General features: G+C 43.3%; 1 protein-coding gene across 2 annotated transcripts in view; it reads left to right on the forward strand.

Moving 5' to 3' along the window:
* ATP2A2 (ATPase sarcoplasmic/endoplasmic reticulum Ca2+ transporting 2) overlaps nucleotides 1–24,238 on the forward strand; it is a 44,626-nt gene extending 20,388 nt beyond the window's left edge. Inside the window, exons 6-21 of one of the 2 annotated variants that reach the window (XM_050318091.1) lie at nucleotides 3,109–3,189; nucleotides 4,567–4,652; nucleotides 5,544–6,008; nucleotides 8,348–8,436; nucleotides 11,360–11,462; nucleotides 11,986–12,117; nucleotides 12,224–12,346; nucleotides 12,515–12,733; nucleotides 13,520–13,855; nucleotides 14,116–14,336; nucleotides 15,336–15,538; nucleotides 15,710–15,795; nucleotides 16,164–16,297; nucleotides 17,281–17,398; nucleotides 18,008–18,128; nucleotides 23,431–24,238. In XM_050318091.1, coding sequence (XP_050174048.1) covers nucleotides 3,109–3,189; nucleotides 4,567–4,652; nucleotides 5,544–6,008; nucleotides 8,348–8,436; nucleotides 11,360–11,462; nucleotides 11,986–12,117; nucleotides 12,224–12,346; nucleotides 12,515–12,733; nucleotides 13,520–13,855; nucleotides 14,116–14,336; nucleotides 15,336–15,538; nucleotides 15,710–15,795; nucleotides 16,164–16,297; nucleotides 17,281–17,398; nucleotides 18,008–18,128; nucleotides 23,431–23,444 — 2,531 coding nt within the window. In that variant the 3' untranslated portion in view covers nucleotides 23,445–24,238. Of the gene's footprint in view, nucleotides 1–3,108; nucleotides 3,190–4,566; nucleotides 4,653–5,543; nucleotides 6,009–8,347; nucleotides 8,437–11,359; nucleotides 11,463–11,985; nucleotides 12,118–12,223; nucleotides 12,347–12,514; nucleotides 12,734–13,519; nucleotides 13,856–14,115; nucleotides 14,337–15,335; nucleotides 15,539–15,709; nucleotides 15,796–16,163; nucleotides 16,298–17,280; nucleotides 17,399–18,007; nucleotides 19,705–23,430 lie in introns of those variants that run through there. The other variant, XM_050318090.1, reaches the window with a different exon arrangement.
* The last annotated feature ends 1,404 nt before the right edge of the window (nucleotides 24,239–25,642 follow it).

Below are 25,642 nucleotides of genomic sequence, written 5' to 3' on the forward strand. Positions count from 1 at the left end.
TATCAAGGAGTGGGGAATTGTAAGTTATTTGCTTCAATATAGACTCCTGCACAATTAAATCAAATGGGTATTTGTCTTTTTTACCCCCTTACAGGGACCAGGTTGTTTTGAAACAGATTCCTTTGTTGTGTGCTGAGGCTCAGTATTAAAATTCTAAAATTCTGTGTGTGAATAAAAAGATTCTGTGGGTAAAGCTGTAATGATTCAAACCAAAGCCTTCTTCCACCCTTGCAAACAGCAGTTAATGTTCTATTTAGAAGGCTGCTTTAATCAGTAGTTACATATTTGACTACACTGTGCTTTAGAACATATATGTGGGTAGTTTTGAAAGCAGCTTATTTGATTTCTTCAGAACTGTTGTGGAAACCAACTGACTATTTAGGATTTAAAACTTTGAAAATAAAAGATGAAAATATTTCTGCAGCTGACCATTTTAGATGTCAGGCTATGAGATTATATCCATTTATTGTATCAGGTCAGTACCGAGCAACACAAACACATATTCACCCTCTAAGTTCTTGTTGTCTCCCAAGCCTTGGGTAATACTTCTGGTTTTTGTGGACTGAAGTGTAATTTAATTTTTAAAAAGACCCCCCAAACCAACAGCAAAACACCAATTTCTTCCCTGTTTTAAAGTACATGGATAAAAAAGCCTTCTGCTGGTGGATGAGATGTGCACTAAACTGCTCACTGAAAATTTCCTGTGGTTCCTATCAATCATGGGATGATTTCCTATTTATATTCAGTTTCAGCTGTGCTCATGAAAGTATATTCCAGATTATAAATGACTTATTGTCATAGCTGTTATTTTGCAAAGAGCTGCTTAAAATAGCTCTGTATTTGACCCTGATGTGCAGCTTTCCTGCCTATTGGAAATGCCTTGAATATTTTACTACAGCCTTCTCAGACAGAGATGGGGAGTGAATAATGTGTCTTATCTCAAATTGTTGAGATAAACTTAGAAAGCTGCACTATCATAATAAATTTGACACTTCAGTTCTGGGGCTTCAGGCAATTGCTAATGACAGCAGCACTTTTCAGGGAAATACTGCTGCTTAAATATCAATAATTATTAGAGGGATCTCTGCAAACACTTTAGAAATTGGGCATATTATATATGAGTTCAAACCACTTAGAGCAGCTCAGAAGTAAGTTCAGAAATCAACTTGGCCATGTTCTGTCCAGTTCCTTGAAGGTGAGGGGTTTTTTAACAGCAGCTTTTTTGTGCTGTGGAGGGATCAAGTCTTCCCCAGTGTTGTGGTGGAGGAGTTGGCTGCAGTTTTCCAGCCCTTTGGAAGTGTTGGTGCAGATGGGCAGCGTTTCACCTCGTGGCCTGGTGCTCAGGGATGACTGAAATGCAGCTGCTCCTGTGCGTGCACAGAACCCTCCTCAGCCTCCAGGAGAGCTCATTGAATAGTTTTGCCTTTTTTGGCCTAAGTCACCGTTTGTCTCGGGCTATTTTCTCTTGCTGCTCAAGGGCATTGCGGCTTAAATTAGTGTTCACATGGTATCATGATGCAAAAAGGGAATTTGTGGCTGTTTTTATTGTCCCTTCGTATACACACGCTCACAAAAACACATGGCTGAGTCTGCAAGCAAAACCACACAACCTTCTGCAGATTTTAATGGTTGGAGTTTCTCTGAATTTACAGAAAGTCACATGATGTAGGTTTTCCTAATGTTTGTAGTCACGTGTAACTCTCCTCTTCAGCATTTTACTCCACGGTTTTCCAATCCAGGGTGTGAGTGGTTGGATGATCCAAGGCTGTGACACCACTGGCGAGTTTTTTGTGGTATTATTTGTTCATGTGCATCATTGCTGCTGGTTGCATAAGCAGTTCCTGCAGGAATTGCAGCTTATTTTAATTTTCCTGCAGGGACGCACACTCCATCTACTCAGCTGAGCTGTCTTTAGTTCGTTATCCTCCCTTCTTTGTTTCTTTGCATTATTTTATGATAAAGTAGCTGACACTTGAGTGCTTGCAGGGCTGAATTACATCAGGAGTGTTCAGCATTGTGTGTTCAGTGGAATATTGATGTGCAGAGTGGAGAACCCCTCCAGATGAGTCAGAAATGAGCCTCATTAATGTGCTTTAGCAAGGGAATTTGCATGCAGCCATTTGTTTGCAGGAGGCACAAAATGGTGGGGCTTTAGCTCTTTTCTTAAAAATTCTTAAAAATTAGGAAAAGCTGCATAAGAGGAAGTAGGAAGGTATAAGAATTAACTGTGGGATGGTGGAGATGCTGGAACTCAGTTGGCAACTGTGGATTCATTACTCTGCCATTTTTAGATGCTGTTAAATTTCATCATCGACCTTGGTGTCTCAAACACTTGTTAGTGGATGTTTTTTAGTTTGTTTGTGGGTTGTTTTTTTATTTTTTTCCCTCCAATGTTTTCTCCTGTAAGGTATAAACATATATTGTAAGATAAACATGAGAGCTGTGTGAAAATTGTAACTGGGATGTGGATTGGGGTGTATTTTAATAGAGCAGCATTAGTGGAAAATAAAGCTACTGTGTGATCTGCAGTGAACTCCCAACTCTGAAACATCTGGCAGAATTCAAAGTATAACATTACAAGAGCATATTTGCAGAAGCACGTTATTCTCACAATTGCTGCCAAAGAAAAGGAAAATACAACTTCTTTTAGTTTTCTAAATAAATAAATGGGGAGAATTCGATCTTTGGAGTGCAGAGGACTCGCTTTGGGCATAGAGAAAAACAACCAGAAGACTCTCCAGGACCAGTTGTCCTGGACAAGGGAACTTGATTCACCTTGGGGTTTGACTGTTTATAAATTCGTCTTCTGAAATGGATATCTTGCTCTTGAGAATGTTTTCCCTTTGCTTTCAAAGGGCCATGTGGTTAGAAAAACAAGCCAGTGATTTACAGCTGCGTTCTTTGAGATTAGGTAGGGGCAGATCTGAATTGGATGCTCCGAAAATTGGAGTGTTGCAGATCACAAAGGCAGCAATAAGCTGTGGGTGATTTTGGTCATCTGAACAGGTACTGGAAAATCACTTTTCTGGCTGATAAAGGTAATAGTTCACTGGGTTAGAAATCTCTCAAATAGCAACATTCTAACTTTGTCCTGTGCTTTCTTTGTAGTTGGAGACAAGGTTCCTGCTGATATAAGAATTACTTCCATCAAGTCTACAACTCTAAGGGTAGACCAGTCAATTCTCACAGGTATTTCTCTGACTTTTGTATAATTATGTGCATAATTGGAAGTGCCTTTGCGCCGTTTATTTGAATAATCCATTAGAAACAAGCCTGCAGTGTTGAATTACTCTGTTGCATTCAATGCAGCAAAGTTCTGACCTGGTAACTTTGAGTGGCTGAATGTGTTGCTTCATCACTGGCTTTGTGTCCCTTTAGTGGGATGAACATTCCTGCTGAGACTTGTGATGGTTTTTTGGTTGTCCCTTCCCCCCCAGCACAGACACGAGTAATTTGTGGGAAACTAAAATATAAAAAAATTCAGAATTTCTCTTCTAGTTTACACAGTCTTCTAGGTTTGAACATCTTGTCACCACTCAAATATGAAAGTAAATCTTAGTAAATGTCTTCTGCAGCAGTGCTCTGTTGTCTCTGCAATACTGGCAGCATTTAAGCTGCTCTTACTAAAGGCCCAGCACACTCCTCGAGCCTTATTTGCTGAAATTCTGTGCACACACATTCATGTGTTTTCTGCTACCAGCCCTCAAGTGCAGGAGCTATTTTTAGAGCCCCTTTTCAGATTTGTTGAAAACAAAACAAAGTAGAAGTACTTCTGAATATAGGAAAGAAGCTGGGAATCGACCAAGCGTGGTCCAACAGTTTGCTTTCAGCTGGAACACGAAGATCTGTCAGCCCTGTTTTGGTAGCATAAATTAATGTTAACTAGCTCTGAATTTTAAAGCAGTAAAGTGTTCATAGGAAAGCTATTTTTCATCCTTGAAGCCCCAGAGTCTCTCAGTACAGATCCTGAATAGCACAGAACTGATCGAGCTTACTGATGTTTAGCAGAAGAAAACGGAGGCACTCCGTGGTTGGAACCGAAATAAGTAGAAGAAATGACCCACCAGAAATCTATAAAAAGGGAATGATTCCTTGCCTTTATTTAAATTACAGAAGTCTTATCTTAAAGAATTCTGCTTTCAGCCAAGTTGATGCTCCAGCCTCCTGACTAACAAAGTAGAACTGAAGTCTAAGATGCTGTTTAACAAAAACCTTTTAAAAGGGAGAACCTTTGGTTCTCTTGAGTTTGCACAGAGTAGTGTAACTCTGCCTGGAGCTGAGAGCACCACCTTGTGAAATCTGATGCAGCAACAAACATCTGTTTCTATAGAGAAGGAACCTTTCTATACCTGTGACATTTTCACAGAAACAAATACGTAATTTTCATTACAAGTCAACCATTCGGTTTTCTTGATCAACTGAAATACTCCCTGTTTCACTTAAGCAATTAAATAAAATCGCTTGAGGAAAGAAGTTTAACATCTTAGATATTTTAGGACTAGGATTGCAACTTTTTGATTCCCTCAGGACTCAAGATACATCTACAGTCTCTTCTTATTATTTTAGGTGAATCTGTGTCTGTTATTAAGCACACTGACCCTGTGCCTGATCCTCGTGCTGTGAACCAAGACAAGAAGAACATGCTCTTTTCTGTAAGTTTTGAAATTGTCAAGTCTCTTGTAAAATAATTCTGAAGCTGATAAAAATGTGCAGAACTTTAAATCTTCCCCCGAAAGCTGTAGGACTTTTGTTGTATTCTCTATACACATCTCTGTGTGTGTCTCCAGGTACTAAGTGAATTAAAAATTAGAATTAACTTTTAATAAAAGCTGTCCTTGGGGAAGATGCTGGATGAAACCTATATGAGGAAAATTATTTTTGTCCTTCACAGGGAAGTTCTGAAAGCTGGAGCACACACACTTTTAAAGTGCTTCTACATTAATTACCTAAATGATAGTTCTTATGAGTGATAAGAATGCCCACACAAATGGTGGTATTGTGTGGCTAAAATTGAAAACTCTATAGGACTGAAACAGTTTGTTCAAAGGAAGGATTAAATACCTTTCAGGTAAGAAAATAACTCTGATTGCTGGCAGAAAATTTAACTGTTCTTTCTCATGTATGTCTGTTCACATGGGGAGCCCCATAGAACACATCTATTACTCATAGTAAATAACATTAAATCTGGCAAAATACAGTCCTAATTAAAAAAAGAAGGAAGAAAAACCACACCTAAGATTGCAGCTGAAATCCACACTGCTTACTCAGCAGCTGGGTTTGCCTGTGCTGCTCGTGAGGGATCGATACTGAGTTGTTTCGAACCTGTTCTGGAAGGAAAAATTCCACATTGGGAATGTTCCCTAACAGACACAGGGGCAGTGTCATCCTCTTCCTCTTTTTCTGTCTCCAGGCTGACACACGGTCTGGACTTGGATAAGGTGGTTTAGGGTATTTTTGTGGTGTTTTGTTTAAAATCAGAACAAACCCAAACCATTTATAGGTTGTCTGCAAGTTTTCTCTTCCCTTGCCTTTCTCTGCCTCAGGGTACAAACATCGCTGCTGGCAAGGCCATGGGAGTGGTTATTGCGACAGGAGTGAACACCGAAATTGGGAAAATCCGTGATGAGATGGTGGCTACCGAGCAGGAGAGAACCCCCCTGCAGCAGAAGCTGGATGAGTTTGGGGAGCAGCTGTCCAAAGTCATCTCCCTCATCTGCATCGCCGTGTGGATAATAAACATCGGGCACTTCAACGACCCCGTTCACGGCGGCTCCTGGATCCGAGGGGCCATCTATTACTTCAAAATCGCCGTCGCCCTTGCCGTGGCGGCTATTCCCGAGGGTCTCCCTGCTGTCATCACCACCTGCCTGGCCCTGGGAACTCGCAGGATGGCCAAGAAGAATGCCATTGTCAGGAGTCTGCCCTCTGTGGAAACCTTGGGCTGCACCTCCGTCATTTGTTCTGACAAGACTGGTACTCTGACCACGAACCAGATGTCAGTGTGCAGGGTATGTTCTTCCAGTTCTGCTCTTCTCCTCAGCCACTCTGAATAGTCAGCATTGCTGGAATTCCTCTGATCCTGAGTCTTTGGGTTCTCATCTCATCAAAATCTTGCTTTATTTTCCTAAGATAAGCTTCCACTTTTAATTCGGTTTTCCACTGTGCAGTCTTGAAGGGCTTTTATCTCTTCCCTTATTTAGTCATGGCCAGAAATAGCTCTGGATGGAAGAAAAAGCTGCAAGCAGCTTTCCATTGACTGTTCTGTGAGCTTTTCACGTTATTGGTGATTTTTTGGTGGGATTTGTGCCCTGTTTCAGAAAGTTACACCGTGGAACAGGATGTGTGTAAGTGTTAAACACTTACCTATTTAATTGAGAAAGATAACCACGGGTGGAGAAACTTAGTATGAGAAATGTAGATTTACTGCAGTAGCTTTGATAGTCAAAGGTGTTTTCACTGCTGAGTGGTTCCACCTTTATTTGGTTATCTTATCTCCAGTAGCTCTTACTGCTCTGATGGAGATCACTGTGGTGTGCTCAGTGTGCAGCATTGTCTGACAAATCTGGCAGCTTGGAGGTGCAGTTGGCCCTGCCAGCATTGCCAGGGTCATCTTCAGTGTTTGGTGTATTTTTAGGTGAGAGCATGAGTTCTGTGCCCCTCCTCCTTTCCCCCCAGTGTTCTTTTAGTGTTGGTTATTTTGGGACTTTTACAGCTAGTCCCTTAACATAATGCCTGTTCAGTTGCCAGTTGGTGCTTCTGTGCAGGGATTTTATGGAGAAAACGCCGAGTTCTTGTGTCTGGTGACTGTAGAAGTTCAGTGGCTCAGCAGCTCCCGACACCAAATGTTCAGAGTCTCCTTACATTGGGTTAGAATTCCAAATGTGTGAGTGGTGAGCACTGCACACCAGTGGCCAAAGTTTGTAAGCCCTAGGCACTTTATTCTCATGTGATTGATGGCTTTTTCTTCCTAATTGGTGGGTGACTTGTTCTACTTCCTTAAGTATCGTAGTATTTATACCTAAGAGACACAAAGCAGCTGCTCATCAGTATTCCAGAGGAGGTTACTTGCAGTAGAGTTGCATAACTGCCCTAGTCTTTGCAGGGATTTTTTCATCATGCAGATGCCAAAAGCAGGAGGCTTCCTGGTTAACTCATCGTTTAAGTTGTGTTTACTTGAAAGCTCAAAATGCTTTACTCCTTATTTAGAGGTAAATGCTTTAGATCCTGTACAGTACAACTTTCCTTTGTTCCTTGTTAACCTCTGGCAGCTGCAAAATGACATGAACTGCAAGATTCTGGTAGCAAAACTCCAATCTTTGAACAATTTTATTTTATTAGGCTGTATTTTGTGAGGATGCTCATCTAAAACAGGGCAGCACAAGGAGGGCAGGGGGAGACATTGCTAAAATGTGATGTGACAAAATGACCTGTGCTAACCAGAGGATGAGAAGTTCCATTAAGATACACCCTCATTTAGTGAGAAATTATCTTTTCCACTACCACTCCAGCAAGCCATGAAGAGTGAGGCAGCTTCAGGCACTGTAGTTTTCATCTGTACCTTCTCAGATGTGGCTCTGCCTGCAGCTCTCCCACAAGGGAAACAGAGGGAAGAGTGAGGTGCAGGTCTCTCAGGGGTACAAGTGCATCCTTCAGGTTGGTGTCTGAGTTTGAAAATGTCATTTCACCGGTGCTAGGAGAGCACTGGGGCTGGCTGAATGGTTTAAACTACCAGTGCACCATGTGGTAAAGTGCCCTGTAACTAGAAAATCAGGACAGGAAAAACTTTCACTTCAGCCTGGTGTTAGGGCACATTAGCCTTAGTCTGGCTCTTGTCGAAATCCTCACCTCTTAGATCTCCCAGCTTCTCCTATTTGTGGATGCTTTTATTTTGACTTTGGCAGGAATTATCAGTTTCCAAGCTGCCCTGTGCTGCTTTTGACTGGAACTGCTGTTTCAAAGCAGAGAAATAATTCTTGATTCACGTTCCATGAGAATTAATCCACAGGTCTGAAGCTTAGGAAGAGCTTGGGTATAGTCAGGATTGTCAAGTGGCATGTGAGGAGTCTCCACAGCTGAAGTGAAGTGCACCTAGTTTGTGTTTTTCAGCTGTGCTGTCCCTGTGTCTCAAGGCAGTTTTGAAAGCAGAAGGGCTGTTTTCTGTACTTTGTGGCTTCAGAATACGGAGCTGTTCAAACACGGGGAGATCGAAGTGCAGAGTATCAGGTTTTGTCTGCTTTGTTTATTCAACCTAAACTTGCCTCTTGGACCTCCTTGCTCTAGGCCTGTTTAAATCTCTTGCATTAATTATTGTTCAAAGATAGTAACAATTCTAACCCTCTAATTTCAGATGTTTATCCTGGACAGAGTGGAAGGAGACAGCTGTTCCCTGAACGAATTTACTGTCACTGGTTCAACATATGCTCCCATGGGAGAAGTGTAAGTGTTCTGTTGAAGTTAAATATTTGTCTGATCATGTATTAACTATTACTTTAGTCCTGAAAAGTGATGCATATGATACTCAATAGTGATTGGTAATAAATGAAAGGCCAACCAGTGAATGCACACTGAAGGACTGGGAGAAAAGTAATTAACAGGAAAACAAAGTTAAATTCTAGAGTAAACCTTCATAAAACTTGCCTAATACAACCTCCAATATTGCAGTGGCCCTTTGATAATCTAAAAATTAATTAGGGGTAGAGAGGATTTATTGTACTGAAATCTTACTGGACTGAGATTGTCTATCCCTGTGCTTCAAAATGAGGTTTACTTTTTTATTAAAAAACTGGATAAATCTGAAGAGGTGAGGCTTTGCTAATCTGTGAACTCAGTGTTTCTAATTGCTCTGCCTTGGAGAAAGGTGGAAGTTGTTTTTTCTAAAGTATCTTCTGAATGCATTGGAGTTAATTCTTAAATGTACTGTAAATTCCTCAGTAGTTTATTGGTGCATCTCTACTTGACGAGATGTGTGTGTTTGTCTCAGCCTTTGGTATTTGAGCTGGTGCTAAACCCAGTCTCTTAGGAAAGGAATGAGGTTTGGTTTACTTTATCAGTTGCAAGTCTCTACTAGTGAGGTAGATGGTTCATCCTGACAACTTCAGGAATTTTTAGGGCTCTGCTTCTCGACTGGGTTGTTACAGCTCCTTTTACTTGGTCAGTCTTTGATATGTTTTGCATCTTATCACTTCAGGTTTACTTTCAGAAGAGAATTTCACTTGAGTTCTTGTAAACATCTCAGCCTTGTGCAGTTTCACTGTTTGCCTCCTGCCATCTCACCCATCTCAATAGTGATTATCTGTTTAATTTCCATGGCACTGAAGAGCCTGGTGTTCTCTGCAGCTGGGACTCTTTAATTCCCCAATTCTCTTTTTTGTTTCAAAGCTAATTGCTGTCAAAAGCTTGTGCTTTCATTTCAAGCAAGGTGACACTCTAGACCTTGCAGACACTGTTGAGCTCTAGCTGGTCTCACAAGAGCTCTAGATAAACAAAATAATAAAATATAGTGTGGTGGCAGATGTTGGGTATAATGAGACAGACATCATTATATGTTAATGTTCTGGTTTTACTTGCTGGAGTTGGGGAGATGTGAACAAGTGTGATAAACACGCTGCATTCACCTACACAAAGGGTTCTGTGAGAGGGAAATGGCCTCAGAGAGGCTGTCAGAGGAGAAACACAGCTGAACTCTCAACCCTTTAGGGCTTATTTCTTTCTGCCTTTATGGACAGCTTTTAAATCAGGGGCTTTGCAGGGATTTTAAGTGACTGACTTCACCTTGGATTACAAACTGTCACCAGAAATGACGGCTGGGGGGTTAAGAGGCACTTGTTCCACTGCTCTGCCCCAGAGCAGGACCTGCTCCAGATATGCACCGTTTCTGACACATGTTACTTTGTACTTCAGACACCGTTGTTTTCCATAGCCTGTTCTCTCTCATAACCACTTAAGTGGTTTTTGCACTAAATCAGTAATTTTTCATTTACTCTTCAAATATTTGATATGTAATCCTCCTCTGAGGTGCATATAAAATAACAAATATATCTTAGAGAAAACTCCAAATTTCATGCTGATTTATTTCCCAGGGATGTTGGAGGTTGTCAGGCAGTTTGAAGTAGTTTTGCCATGTCTCAGCACGTGCTTACTGCAAACTGAGAGCACAACATTTACAGTCATTAAGAACTGCAGCAAAAGCTGGCAGAGATTGCATTTGACCTTCAAATGGGTTCATCTTTAGCTAATTGAAAAGCCTGAAGCTGGAAGGAAAAAAACCCTCCTTTACCCAGAACTGACCCCAGCACCTCAGGCTCTGCCTTTGCCATTCTTCAGAAACTGTTGATAAGGAGCAACTTGTTGATAAAATCCCCACCCTGGTATAACAAGTGATGGATGTTCCAGTATATTCTTTGAGTTCAGAACAGGTGAAAACAGGAAGTTTTAGCTGGGATGGGCGAGGTGACAACCCAAGAGCTGCTGAGAAGGTTAAAGAGTTGACACTTCAAAGCCACTGCTTATGGCTGTTGAATTCTATACAAAACAAAATGCTGAACCCATATTTGTTTCCTTAAGATCCGTTTTGTTCACGTGCTTTGTTACACAACACTGGAATTTGTTTGCAGCACCACAAGTGAACAAAAGGTTACATAATGGGACATGTCATAGTCTGTGTTGTGGATTCTTATGGAGTACTGATCCACATCTTTCCACCATCAGGCCTTTTATTTCCCTCCCGGAGAGCTTTAATAAAAGATGTTATATATTTAGTTCCGTCGTGCTGGTTTTGGTAGGGGGAAAATAACAGTATTGAACACTGGCTTGGTTCTTTTATGCTCGCTGTGGAAGTATGGTAGTGCTCCAGAAAAGGAATTAATTTATTAACTGTTTCCAAATGTGAGAGCAAAGCAGTTATTTCTTATTTGTACCTTCCCTCTCTCTTAAGACCTGAGGTATTGATCTCTGAGTGTGTCTTACTGCCAGGAAGGTGTTTCTGTTCTAGTGGAAGTTGTGTTGTGAGGTGACTTGGCTTTTCACTGGTTTAGGAGGTTCACATATAGCACAGATTGGTTTTTAAGAAATTGAAAGAGATGAAATCTGCTTTTAGACCTGCCCAGTGCGTGCACTTCATGCATTGCAGTAAATCTGCAGAATATACAGTAGGAAGACAGTTGAACTCCTAAAGTATCCAACAATATCCCTCTCCTTCCTGGAACTCCCCTCCAAGCCCTGCACACACTCTGATCCTGCTTTCCTTTCCCTCCTCACTGAGCTCTTTCCCACGTTGCTGTGTGACTGTCACTGGAGGAAAAGGTGAGATGCTCATGCTAAATAACTAACTTGATTCTCCCCCTTTTCTCCCTCTGGAAAGGCACAAAGATGACAAACTCATTAAATGTAGTCAGTATGATGGACTTGTGGAACTTGCAACGATCTGTGCACTCTGCAACGATTCCTCTTTGGATTACAATGAGGTAAGAACAGATCCTGGAACACAGGAGAGCAAGAACAGGGATAAATGGTTTGTTCTCATCTGTGCAGTGCTTTTCCGTGGTAAATCCCCTTCTAATCAAGGGGGGGAGAGTATTTAGGTCCTCTGAAGTATTAATTCTGAGAACTACTTGTTTGTTGAATACTGAGAAAAGTAAATGCAGCAGCAAGTGTAATCTGTAATTTGGAGATCTCCTGCTGCTTTCTCACTTTGCCTCTCTGCCTTAGGGTTGCTACATCTCATAATGGCTTAAATGCTTGATGAAAAGTACTGACATCTTTCTCTGCTGCTCTTGAGAGCAAAGGCTTCAAATTCCTACAAATCATACTCTTCAAAGCTGCTGCTCTTTAAAAATAGTTCTGCTTGTTTCATAAGCCACAGTAAATCTTGTTAAGCCTTTTTTTTTTTTTTTTTTTTTTCCATTGTGAAACTTGAACTTCTGTCTCTGGTGGGCTCCAGGTGAGGTTTAAACTCCTGTGTTTTTGTTTGCTTTGTGTTGACTGAAGGCTAAGGGAGTTTATGAGAAGGTTGGTGAAGCCACAGAAACAGCACTTACCTGCCTGGTGGAGAAGATGAATGTGTTTGACACAGACCTGAAAGGACTTTCCAGAATCGAACGTGCCAACGCGTGTAACTCGGTGAGCGCTCCGCGATCCGGGATGGTTTTAGGATAGAGATCTGTAATGTGTATTATCTACATGCATTTTCATGTTGTTGCCTTTTTTTTTTTTTTTTTTTTTTAAGGTGATAAAACAACTCATGAAGAAGGAATTCACTCTGGAATTCTCAAGAGACAGAAAGTCCATGTCTGTCTACTGCACGCCCAACAAACCGAGCCGCACGTCCATGAGCAAGATGTTTGTGAAGGTCAGTTCCTCACCTGAGCAACTGGAGCTGTGGGATGGCTGCAAAGCAGCACAACACTTAAAAATTATGGTGCAACGAACTGCAGCTGGAAGATGGAGGAAGGACTTTGTAAATTAAGCAAGCGAGGGTTTTGTTAAGCTAAATCACTTTTTTTTTATGCCTCTACAGGGCGCTCCTGAAGGTGTGATTGACAGGTGTACACATGTCCGTGTTGGAAATGCTAAAATACCATTAACCCCTGGAATTAAGCAGAAGATCATGTCTGTCATTAGGGAATGGGGGACTGGTAGAGATACGTTGCGTTGCTTGGCTCTGGCGACCCATGACAATCCTCCCAAAAAAGAGGAGATGAATCTGGAGGACTCCTCAAATTTCATTAACTATGAGGTAAGATTGGTGCCACTTCTCCTTCTCCCAAACTGGAAAATGGAACTCCTAATGTCTGGTTATTTCTTGAGGAAGTTACATCTGAGAACTTTCTGGCTATTTTTGATGTCAGACACAATAGTTACCCACTATGTGTGTGGAGGGAATGTTTAGTGTAAGAAGAGACTTTGTGTTTTAGAAGAAGCTGTTGATGGCTGGTAGAAGTTAAAAAGCCAGCTGCAAATTGAAATATTTCACTTATAGGTCCTCAGGATCATAACTCCTTCAACTGTTCTCAGAGACTGACTCTGAAAAATATTCCCAAAACTGCATTGTGGTTTCAGCCTTGGTGGTTTTCAGTTTGGCATTGCCCAACTGCAAGAGCTCTCTGGGGATTTTGTGCTGGAACATACCTGCCATTGTATGCAACGTGCTGTCAGCTGCAGGGGCTCAGTCCATGATTATCATCTTTCCTGCTCTGTAATTTTCCAATGAAATCTGTATCTGGTATTTGGAGGGAGGGAAATAACAGTTGCATGAGAGCTTTTGGCTTGTGCTCTGTGCTCCTGGCACTGATTACCAAAATTAAAGACTCGATGCTTGCAGGTTGAATTTGCAAAGCTGGCAACTAGAGCGTGTTTTAGCCAAGAAAATTTGAAGCAAAATCTGTTTGGAAAGGTAGGACAAGGAGTAAAAACAGATGTCACTACACTAAGAGAGATGTAACATGCAAGCAAAAGGCTTTCACTGCTGTCAGATGAGGAATCCACAGGATCTTGCACTGACACTTGCTGTGTCTCATTCCAGACCAACTTGACCTTTGTGGGCTGTGTGGGAATGTTGGATCCCCCGAGGATTGAAGTAGCTTCATCCATCAAGCTGTGCAGACAGGCTGGCATCAGGGTCATCATGATCACCGGGGACAACAAGGGCACGGCTGTGGCCATTTGCCGCCGCATCGGGATCTTCGTGGAGGACGAGGACGTTTCCACCAAGGCCTTCACGGGCCGGGAGTTCGATGAGCTCTCCCTCGCTGCCCAGAGGGACGCCTGTCACCATGCCCGCTGCTTTGCTCGGGTGGAGCCTTCCCACAAATCCAAGATCGTGGAGTTTCTCCAGTCTTTCGATGAGATCACAGCCATGGTAAGCGATGGAGCTGGTCCCTGGTTTGAAAGGCAAGCACTGTGTTTAAACCCTAATTAGACCCTTTCAGACTAATGCCCCCATCTGGAAAACACTTGTCTGCACATTTCCTTGAACTCTAAAGCCTCAGGATAGTTCTGCACTTAGTGATGTTTAAGGATCCAAAACCACACCCAGTGCAGATTTTCTTTCTGGCCCTGTACACAAATCCCCACCGTATTTATTTAATTTTTTGCTTCAACTCTGAATTTTTGTTTTAGACTGGTGATGGTGTCAATGATGCCCCTGCACTGAAGAAGGCAGAAATTGGAATTGCCATGGGTTCTGGCACTGCAGTGGCTAAAACTGCCTCTGAAATGGTTTTAGCAGATGACAATTTCTCCACGATCGTCGCTGCTGTGGAAGAAGGACGTGCCATTTATAACAACATGAAACAGTTCATCCGGTACCTGATCTCCTCCAACGTTGGGGAGGTTGTTTGGTAAGTTTAAATCTGTTTTCTTTGAACTAGAGTGGTGATGGTGGAGACTTCTGTTGGTTATTTACTTCAGTATTTCTCAGGAAAACCAGAGGAACAGGTTCTCCAGGTAATCGATCATTGTGGGCGTCTTTAGTGAAGAACTGTAGCTGGCCACAGAAGCTGAACATTGTGTTGTTACAGAGAATATTGTAGCTCAGTAGGTAATACTTTGCAATTATTTCTGTGATTGGAATAACTCTCTAGAACAGGAAAACAAAAACCTTAATCAGATATTACAAGATCTGGAGTTTCAGGTAACTTAGTCACAGGCAGAGCTGAGATGTTTGTTTAACCTCAGGTTCCAGGAACGTGTCTCGTGTTCCTCTGTGAGGAGCAGTGGTGACCCAGCACCACAGAATGCATTTCTGGTAGCAGAGTGTCAATATTGATCTCCTCACAGCCCTCACTTCAAAGCAGACTTTCTCCCAGAGTGGAATAAAACACAACAATTGTCTTGCTTTGTTTCTTGTCAACTTTAAAGCCGTCCTTCATATGGCTCTTGCTGCAGCCCCTGTTTCTGTTCTATTTATTCCCACAGCCTTGGAGCCATGAAAGCTACATGCTCATTAAACTTCTGCAGGGAGTAGCAGTGATCTAGGGAAATGCAGCTTAGTCATTTGAGCTAAAATGTCTTTTAGAAAGTGGCTTGCAAGCCTTTATCCATATGTGTGTGTATATATATATTTACCTCTACAGACAAGCGGAGAAAAACAAGCCTAAAGCAAAACCTTCAATTTTTGAAGTTAACAAAAGAAGACAATGCTTCAAAGCTTACATGCTTTAGTGGTTAGAAGTGTTTGCTCTTGGACATGGTTTTAGTTTTCTGATTGTGAATACTCAGCTTGTGATCTGAAGTGGAGAGCTCTGTGGGAGAGAACAGAAGCGATGCTGCAGGCTTAGGCTTAAACCTTAAAGGACTGATTACATGAATAAGCTTGTAACTGGTGGGTTTCTTTATAGCATCTTCTTGACTGCTGCCCTGGGTTTTCCTGAAGCTCTGATCCCTGTCCAGCTGCTGTGGGTAAACCTTGTGACTGATGGTCTCCCTGCCACTGCTCTGGGCTTTAACCCTCCCGACCTGGACATCATGAACAAGCCCCCCCGCAACCCCAAAGAGCCCCTGATCAGTGGGTGGCTCTTCTTCCGTTACCTGGCTATTGGATGTGAGTACTAAGGGCTTTTTTTTCCTTAAATAAACTCTAAGACAGGAATTACAACTCAGTTTTTTTTTTCCCAGTGCTGGAAGCCTTGAGGTAGAAGTTCAAGTGTGGCAAGTGAGGTCTTGTTTTGTGTACAGTTCACAGTGCTGAGAAAAGCACTTTGTTTTCTTCCAGGCTACGTTGGTGCTGCCACAGTGGGTGCTGCTGCTTGGTGGTTTATTGCTGCTGATGGTGGTCCAAGAGTTTCTTTTTACCAACTGGTATTTGCTCAGTTTAATATCTTTGGGGGGAGGGGGGAGGTACCTGCTGCTTTCATGCTTGAAATGACTGTAGAAAACTGGTAGGTTGCAGGAGTTTTATATAATTGAACATTTTCAGACTTGTTAGTGTAAAATTTGATCATGATTAATTAGTCTTAACAGTAAAGCTCAGGGGTGGGATACCTGAGCCTCTAACAATTTGAAGGGTTAATTGTTGTCTTGTAAGTAAAAGCCTAAATGGGATTTTTCTAAAGTGGGCAAAAGTTTATAAGCACTGGGTTTGAGAGTCACAATTTTGCCTAATTGCCTATTTTACAATTTCCCAAGTTAACAAGCTGTGGAAGTGAGCTCACATTGTTCTGTTGCAGAGCCATTTTCTGCAGTGCAAAGAGGACAATCCGGATTTCTTCGGGGTGGACTGCGTGGTTTTCGAGTCCCCATATCCGATGACAATGGCTCTGTCTGTGCTCGTCACCATAGAGATGTGCAATGCTCTCAACAGGTTCGTGTGTCTGGGCAGGAAGGCAGAGCCTCTGCTTAATTCATCCCAAATCCTGCTTTTTTTTGTGCAATTTCATTCTTGGTGGACAGCTCAGCTAACAAAGAATGAGTCACATTTCCTTTCTCAGCCCTGGTAGTGCAAACAAAATGACTCTGAGATAACATTTGAGATCTCTTATCATAAGGTATATTTTTAAGGCTGCCAATTCACTCTGGTATTTTACTAAGCACAAGCAACTGAAATATTTTCCATTATTTTTAATCTAAGCTTAATCAATCAGATTATCCCCTCCTATGTTGGTATAAAGTGATATCAAGGAGAACTAAAATAAGAATGCTGAAGATATGGAAAATAGTTTTTCCTGCCCTAAGGGAGTGTGGGTTTAGCCAATTAATATTAGATTATAAATGGAAACCACTAAATAGCACAATGTCAAGGGTATTTTTCTTCAAATAGCTTAGAGGTCAGTTAATTTAAAAACAAATAAACTTAAAATACAAGTGTGTTGGGGCAGTCCTACATAGTAAGGTGCTGCTCTACATCCAGTGCTCTGGATCTCAGCCTCTTCTGCCTCAATGCAGGTGGAATCAAGAGCAGGATTAAAGAAGGTGCCAGTACTTGACCCTCTGTCAGTCTTTCAGTGAACTTCAGAAGAACTGGGTGGACTGAGGTGGATTCTGTCTCATGCTGCCATGTCCATCCTTCCCACAAGGGAGGATTTTGTGAAAAGAATGGACCAGATCAGGAATGAGCAGAACATACAAGAGCTTTCAGGATTAAATGTGAGGCTGACTGACTGCTTCTCTAAGCTGACTTTCAGGGTAGTTTAAAGTTGCAACATGCATATAAACCCTCTCCTGGGACCTTCCCTGCCTCCCTGACTGGGATCCCTGTGCCTTGCTGTGCTGTCTGGATGGTGTTGTGGTTCATGGAGCTTCCTGTCGGTGTTACCTACACACACGTGTCCCATGTTCCTCTTGCAGCCTGTCAGAAAACCAGTCCCTGATGAGGATGCCCCCGTGGGAGAACATCTGGCTGGTGGGAGCCATTTGCTTGTCCATGTCCCTCCACTTCCTTATCCTTTATGTGGAACCACTGCCAGTAAGTGCACGTGCCTCACATCCACCTTGGAGATAGAGCACAAACCCGTGTGGGGCTGGAGGGGGAGAAGGGATTCTCCTGGAATATTGTGGCAGCTTTGGTCACCACAATGTAAGGAAGATATTAAGGCATTAGGGAGTGTTCAGAGGGGGCAATGAAGATGGGGAAGGGTCTTGAGGGACTGTGTGAGGAGCAGGTGAGGGTATTTGGTGTGTTCAGCTGGAGAGGAGGAGACTGAGGGGAGAGCTCATTGCAGTTACAAATTCCTCGTGAGGGGAAGAGGAGGGGCAGGCCCTGAGCTCTGCTCTGTGGGGACCAGGGACAGGACCCAGGGAATGGCCTGGAGTTGTGTCAGGGCATGTTCAGGTTGGATGTTAGAAAAAGGCTCTTCCCCCAGAGGGTGGTTGGCACTGAACAGGCTCCCCAGGGCAGTGGGCACAGCCCCAAGGCTGCCAGAGCTGCAGGAGGGTTTGGATGATCCTCTGGGGCACAGGGTGTCACTCTTGGGGATGGGCCTGTGCAGGGCTGAGGGTTGGACTCACTGATCCTTGTGGGTCCCTTCCAGCTGGGCACATCCTGGGATTCCATAACACTCGGCTTTTCTTTCAGATTATCTTCCAGATCACGCCGTTGAACGTGACTCAGTGGCTGATGGTGTTGAAAATCTCCCTCCCTGTCATTCTGCTGGATGAAACACTTAAATATGTGGCCCGTAACTACCTGGAACCTGGTAAAGATAGTGTGAGGCCTGCCACCAAACCCTGTGCTCTGTCAGCATGCACCGAAGGAGTTTCCTGGCCGTTTGTGTTCATTACTATGCCCTTGGTTATCTGGCTTTACAGCACAGACACTAACTTTAGTGATATGTTCTGGTCTTGACTGACACGGTGACGAGTTTTACATTCAAAGGAGAAAAAAAGAAAAAAAAAAAAAAAGAGTTTAACTTAATTTTTTTATTGTTTAGAGCAACTGTCTATTTCTGCTGAATTTTCACATGAACATATTTGCCGGTGATGGAGGTTTCATAATCTAGATTTTTTTGGTTTTTTTTTTGCTTTTTCTGACTTCAGTGGGGGCAATATATTCCTCTTTTATACACAGTTAAAGTGTCCATTGACATGTACAGAGAACTAACACTATTTTATGCAAATATTTTTTTGTAGATGAAAAGCATGTACAGTGTTCTGTTCAATAGTCTTATTCATCATGTAAAAAAAAAGAAAAAAAAAGAGAAGTAAATTTGTTTTGAGCCAGCGGACACTATCAGACTAAATTGGCAGCAGATTTTAGGGAATGAATGTGTGTTGTCTAAAACTAAAAAAGCATGTAACTGTTTGTCTTCTGCATGATCATCCAAACTTAATTTGTCATGAAGTCAGGTTTGATTCACGAGCAGAACTTTCTGCACTGGGTAGAGGGTCCTGCTCCCTCGGTCAGGATTCCTTCTCGGTTCCCCTCTTCCCTCACTCTTGGTTCTTGACTGGCCTTGTTTACACCAGTTTCTGTATGAGGTAATGCCTAATCTTGCTCGTGCAGAAAATGCCATTCCAGGTGCAGCCTGCTGGGGTTCTTCCATACTCTCGACACACATAGGGTTGTTTGGGGTTTTTTTTTTAAGATTATTTATTTTGTCTGTTGTATTTTATTGTAACAAGACCTTATTTTGCCAGTGTTGCCCGTTTTGCAAGGACAGGGAGGGCTACTTCTGTCTCCTTTTAAAGCCTTTTTAACAAACACAATCTCTATGAATTCAAAAGAGGGTTTAATACTTTATTTACACATCAGAGCCTTTCTTTTTCTTTCTCTCTCTTTCTTTTTTTTTTTTTTTTTGTTTCCCCCCTTTAAGATCAACATTTGCAATGAGACCTGGAAAAATTACTTGCACTGCATAGGTAGAAATTAGATTTCCTCCACTTAGGGCACTAATGCTCAGTTGTATCCATGGGGTTACTCTGCTGGCCTGTTGTAAGCCTGACTTGAAGTAACAAGCTCGTGTGTGTTTTTTGTAAAATCTGTAAATAGCACATGACCAAATTGAACATATTGTATAGAACTATTTTTATTTTGATGTGGCACTAACCACCTTCATTATTACGGTAAATGTTAAAGCATGTTTTCAAATTCAGTCCTGTATCAACAATGTGTAAGTCATTAACAGTCCTAACTGTGGTGTTTTTCTCCAATGCCTTCCAACTTTCATCGACTAAAGTGAGTATTTCTCTTCCATTTCACCCTGCCAGTGGTGACTTGCTGTAAAATAGCATTATGATGTATACATGTTGAAGAATAAATAGTAATTTCCTTCATTCCCATGCTGTGTTTTGTCAAACTCTGCTGTGCTACATTATTATCACCACTTTAGACTCTTGTTTTGTGGTCTGAAGCTCAAATTACCGATTCCAAAGGCAAAGCACTTGCTTTTGGTTTAGTGTATTTTAGGGTCTTGTTTTATAGCACCCAGGAGCCTTTGTGCCCCAAGGTCTTTACAGCTTTTGGTCTTAAGTTACAGATTTGTCTAATTTTATCTCAAACTTAAGACCCTGACAGCTGTGAGCGTGAATGTTTAGTGTCCAAAACTCTCTGGTACTCGTGGTCAGGTGCTGGTTTACTCCAAAGCTTTTCCCTGCTCTGGAAAAGGGGCTCCCACTCTCCCCTCATCCCTGGTACCTGCAGTGCTGCTCCTGGCAAAAGCAGCTCGTTATTTGTGCAGTGGCCACCTGAGAAGGCAAAAAAACCCCAGTCTCAGTTTAGCAGGGCAGTCTCTGAAACCTGTCCTGGGGTCCCTGTCTGTAGAGCAGCAGGTGCTGTGTTATCTTGTGCTGGCTCAGTCTGAGGAACCAAATTCGGGCAGCTTTGAGATCCCTCCTGGAGGGACAGGACAGTTGCAGGCTGTTCCTGTTGGTGCCAGCTGGAATCCAGTGAGCACACATCATTCTCTTGGTTTAAGCTCTCAGATTTAGACTCTCCCCTCAGAACACTCAGGCTCCATCAGAAATTCCACTGCACTGCAAGTGCTCTGTTTACAGAGACTTTGGCTTGTCTGGAGTCGATGCTGGAGTGGCTCAGAGGAGCTGACCTGATGATGTAGTAGGTGTGTTGCTGAACTGTGAGCATTTGAAATCCCCTCGAATGCCCTTTTTTAGCGTGGAAGAGCCAAACTAAGGTTTTGCATTCCACAAAACCACTGGCCTGCACTGGCCATTTGCTGTATCGATAACAAATGAGCAGCGTGAGGCTTGACCCTGTTTCTTGAAATGGAAAAATAATAGTTCATGTGATTTCAGGATTCCTTGAGATCAGAATACGTCCCAGTATGTTACTTGTTGCAAACAAATGATAGCAAGTTAGTTCTGTGTGCTCCCAGCATCATTGACATTTTCCAGGGCAGGAATGCCACTGAATCCTTGAGCACTGGTTCTGTTGAACCTCCAGAGCACCATACTGGTGGCCTTTTTAAAGCCACCATCAGTGATCCTGCTTCTTGTACAATCCTGTTCCTGTCTTTTATGCCAAGTGATCCTACTAATCATCCCCTTTTTCCTTCTCTAAGAAGATGAAGGGGAAAATGACTGTTGATAGGTGGAATTCAGTCTTCAACACCTGTGTTGAAAATGAATCTTGCTGCTTTTGTCCTGGATTTCCGTAGACATCTGAGAGCTTGCTCATGTCTTGGAGGCACTTGGGATAGGGCCTTGTGTTCCTCCAGTTTGTTCTAGAAAGCTGGATGAGTGGTGGGTAAATGGAGAAGGATCCATCCCTACAGGCTCCTGAGCTTACAGAACAGTCAGCTTGTACAGGTGCTCCTACAGAGCCCAAGCAATCTTCATCTACTCTGGTCTTCTTTTGTTTCTCCCAGTCTCGTCCAAATTTTCCTGCAGAAATGGAGCAATAGAGTTCCCCAGGATCAGCAGGTGCAGGTCTCAGGTCTGGTGGCAGCTGTGCTGTGCTTTAGGACTTCTGTTTTCCAAGTGTTGTAAATCCTTCCAGGTCTTGTAAATCCTTCCTCCTGGGCAGCTCATCCTGCCCTGGAATCACAACCCTGTGATCCTGGAGGGAGTGCTGTGGGTCTGGGCTCCACCCTGCGAGCTGAGCAGGCAGTGGGAGTTGCAGTAGGAGAGGAAAAGGCAGCTCTTCTGATGGCTCTTCTGTTCCAGAAAGGACAGAACTGCAGTGCAAGGTTTGGAATCCCTGCAGGAAATGTGTTAACTCAAATGTTTACCTTAGTTGTATAGATCCTGTCATCCTTCGGCCTCAGCCTTTTCATCTGGAGAAGCCAGGAAGGGAGGACCTTTCAGAACAGGCTGACTTGCCAACATCTTGAAGTTGAAATTCTCATTTAATTTCTTTGGTCCCAAATATTTCCTCTTCAGCCTCCCCAGGTTGAAATAGGGCAGCTGGGGGTAGCAATAGGTAACTCCCATTTTCCTGTTCCTATTTTCCTGTGTTCTTGAGATCACACAAACAGCAGCACTTCCTCAAGCAGAAATAGCTCCGAGTTCCCCAGGCTTGATCTCCCACTCCATTCCTAGAAAATAACTTCATATTTTTTTGTTTCTCTTTGCTCTCATCTCACCAAGCTTTGTCATCTCTGCTGTTTTCTGGATTCCTTGGTGCCCTCACACGTCGCTGCTTATTTTCTAGTGTGAGAGGGATGTGTAAGACCAGGATCAATCGTGTGATTGATGCTGCCTTATGCTGGGAACACCAGGAAGGATATTGGCTTGTGCTGGGAACCCAGTGGGGTTTGGAATGAGAGCAGCTCCTCCTGAATCCAGGGTTCTGTAGCAAGGAGGATGCTCAGGCAGCTGCAGCCCAACATTGGATATTTAGACAGGAGCTTTTGTCTCTGCAGTGCCTTGGGCTCCCTCTGCTTTCACGTAACGAATGATCCAAAGTGCTGTCCATGAGCTACACAACGAGCTGCTCCTTCTTGCTGCCATCCAAGCAATAAAAATAGTTCATACTTGGTTTCCCAAAACGTTGCTGCAAATAAATGAGGATGAAAGAGGCTGCAGAAAAACATACACCAGTCTGTCCAAGTGCCCCAGGGCTCGTGTTTGCAGGGAGGCTGGCTGGGAGGTTAATGGTACGAAAATGAGATTTTAATCTGCTGATAGAATGCAGTACAGCAGTTCTGTTCAGAGAACACAGCTCCTGCCCACAGTTCCTGGTAAACAGCCTAAAGAGGGTTCAATTTGCTGAGATGAAGGGAGGTAAAACCGATACAGAGTCGTCTGTCTCTTGCACCTGTCTTGTTTTACTTTTTTGCACTTCTAACCATTAACTGTTTCCCTAATCTCTGCTAATTACATCCTTAATTGCATTAATATGCATTTTCAAATCTTAGCAGGAGAGCCCAAATTTTACAGTGTTGAAGCAGTGTTGGGAAGAGCTTCCCTGGAGTTGTAGGGCCCCAGAGCACCCCAGGCTCTCCCAGACACGGGGCTGACCTCACTCTGTGGTGTGGGGACGAAGGACAGCGGGAGCTGCAGGGCCTTGTACTCTCCCCTCGGCCTACACGTTAATCTGTGTAGTGTGATGACTTCTTCAAAGCTTTCCTACTGCTTCCCAGAACAAGCTGCCTGGAAAAGGGACATTGTTAGGTCACTTTGGGGACCAAACTTGGAATAATGCCTCGATTAGAAAAACACCCTTAAAATCTTCGGCTCCACCTGCGTAGGGTGAAACTTGAAAGTCAAAATTCCAGCTCAGCGAGACTTGTCTGGTGCCACTGATCAGGCAGAGAAAGGCCAAATTAAATGTCTTAATTATTTGTCACTGCAGCCCTTGGTAGGAAGTGCTGGCTCTGCTGGTGATCAAGGGAGCTCTGCTCAGAGGAGCTGAGCTTCAATCCAGAGGGTCTGGGCTTTAAGGACAAAGTAACCTGAGAGTGTCCCTTCAACGACAGAGCAGCCAGTTACCAAACTTAACATTCTTTCTTCTGTCACTGTTGATCTTAGTCTTGCTTGTATAATGATAACTGAGCATTCATCCTTTCATTAACTGATGCCTTTTCTTTCTTTCCTTTTCAGCAATACTGGAGTAATCGCTTCCTAAACAATTTTGCAGAAATGTAAGGTTGTTTTGTTGCGTGCATGTGTTTTTAGCAACACATCTACCAAAACTTCTGCATGTATCGTGTAAAGATTCTTTGCTTTCCCTTAAAAACAAAAACCTCATTGTGTTCTCTGTGGAAGAAATGTGTGGTACCATTAGGACTCCATGATACAGATGTACAAACGTGCAATATAGATTTTCTCGAGGCGGAACTCTCTCCAGAGAAGGTTGGGTTCTGTGCTGCATGGAGAAGAGTTGGGTTTTCCTTGAACGAGAATCACGGAGCTGTCAGCCAACCTCCCGTATTTCCTGTATGTAAAATGTCGGTTTATATACAATGTACAATATCAGATAATGCATGCCTTGGGTTGTAGATGGATCTCTCTGTATTGTATCATCCAAACATCCGACTCCAACAGCTTCTGTACAATGCTCTCCTATTTATAAATCCATGGAAACGATTACAGATGAATGTTAAACCGTAAGCCTCCACTTCATAACTTTGGATTTTTTTTTTTTATCATCTGTGCAAATCAACCTCTTTTGCACTGTAATGTAACTTATTTAAATCTAAGGCAGTAAGACAGATGTTGGTGCAATACAAAATATCGTGATGCATTTATCTAAAAAAGCGACGACAACGTAGCCAGTTCCCACAGCTGCATGTGTGACCTTTAGAAGTTGTAAATAAGATCAATTGTCTATTGACATGCTGACAGTAAAAGGAGCATCACACCTTAGTTTCATTTGTATCAGGTAAATAAATTTATTCTCCAATACGTACTCGGCGTGGTATTTGATGCACTTTGTTTCCTGCAGGTCCGTGCTCTTATTTTAAATGCCAGGATGCCACTTTTTAGCACCACCACAATCTTCCCTCCTAGAACTATGCAGATGCAGCTGCTCCTCGGCAGTATTGACCTCCTCGCTGGTGTGATTTCCTCTGTCCAGGGGCTTGTGTGTGTGTTTAAGGGACACTGTCAAGTACTTTGATCACTCAAGTTTTTTTAAAATGCTCCATTGTTTGTAAAATCCCTCTGAGAAACGTAAAATAAACAATTCTTTCCCAACTACATCTTTTATTTTATTTTAATTTTTTTGGTCCTTTTTATGCCTCCCTCAGCCTGAAGTAGCTCCTGCTCCAAACCACACCACGAGCATCCTGCTGGGAGTGCTTGGCACTTTGGGCTCACTCCCTTCCCCACACCAGGGGAGCTCACAGTGCAGGAGTTAGGACAAGGCCAAAGCACCTCAAGGGGAAAAGCTGGCTTTTCCAAGTGCCCTGCGATGCTCTGCTCCAAGGTTTTTGTTTGGAATAAGAGGCAACTTGAGGAATGTGTTTTAAATGAGGTGTAATGCCCCTCAGCGCCCCGAGAGCAGCACCGTGCTGGCAAACGGCCTTATCCCAACGAGGTGACACGTCCGAGACCCTTCAAACGCCACAGTGAGAGGTTTAAAAATACAGAGGTGGAATTCCATTGCCCAGCAGAACTCTGGGATGGTGGAGGGTGTGTTAAGGCATCGGGCTGAGCTGCTGTGGCTGCTTCCTACTATGGTAGTGTTGTGTGGGCAGGCTGAGCTCTGCTCTCAGCCCGGGTCTGGGGCTGTCAGTGCCCAGTTCCACACTCCTTACCTCCCGCTGTGGCTCCATTTGGAGCCTCAGCACAAACCCAGAGCTCTGGAAGCACAGCCCTCCCCTCTGGGGCAGCACAGAGCTCCCCTCTGCACTTCCCAGGGACACCTGGGCTGAGGGATCACAACAAACTGCCCCAGTGACACCTCTTGTCACAGCCTCAGCCTGGTGTAATTCAGGAGGCAGCCAAAGGGACAAGGAGGGTGACTCACAGCTGAAGTGTTGCTCAGATCCCACCATCAAACGTACCAACGTGCTCCTGCCTGGCCCATCTCCTGCCCCTTTTCTCAGCCTGTGGAAATTCCTGTCCCCAGCACGGAGGTAAAGCTCAGGGAGATACAAAGTCATTATTCAGCGAGCAGCTCGAGCTGCTGTCACAGCGAGGCGCATTCCAGCACCTCTGCGCTCAGACAGCGCCTCTCTGAGCAAACTGACACCAACTCACACCTGATCTTCAAATGGTTCCTTAAATGATGATGTGCAAGCTGAAGGCAGAGCGAGTCCCCCAAGTGACCCTGAGGCAGCACTCTGGAGTACAGCCATGTGAGCAGAAC

Source organism: Myiozetetes cayanensis, unplaced genomic scaffold (assembly GCF_022539395.1).
Source record: "Myiozetetes cayanensis isolate MyiCay16 unplaced genomic scaffold, myiCay2020 scf21, whole genome shotgun sequence".
Taxonomy (NCBI): domain Eukaryota; kingdom Metazoa; phylum Chordata; class Aves; order Passeriformes; family Tyrannidae; genus Myiozetetes; species Myiozetetes cayanensis.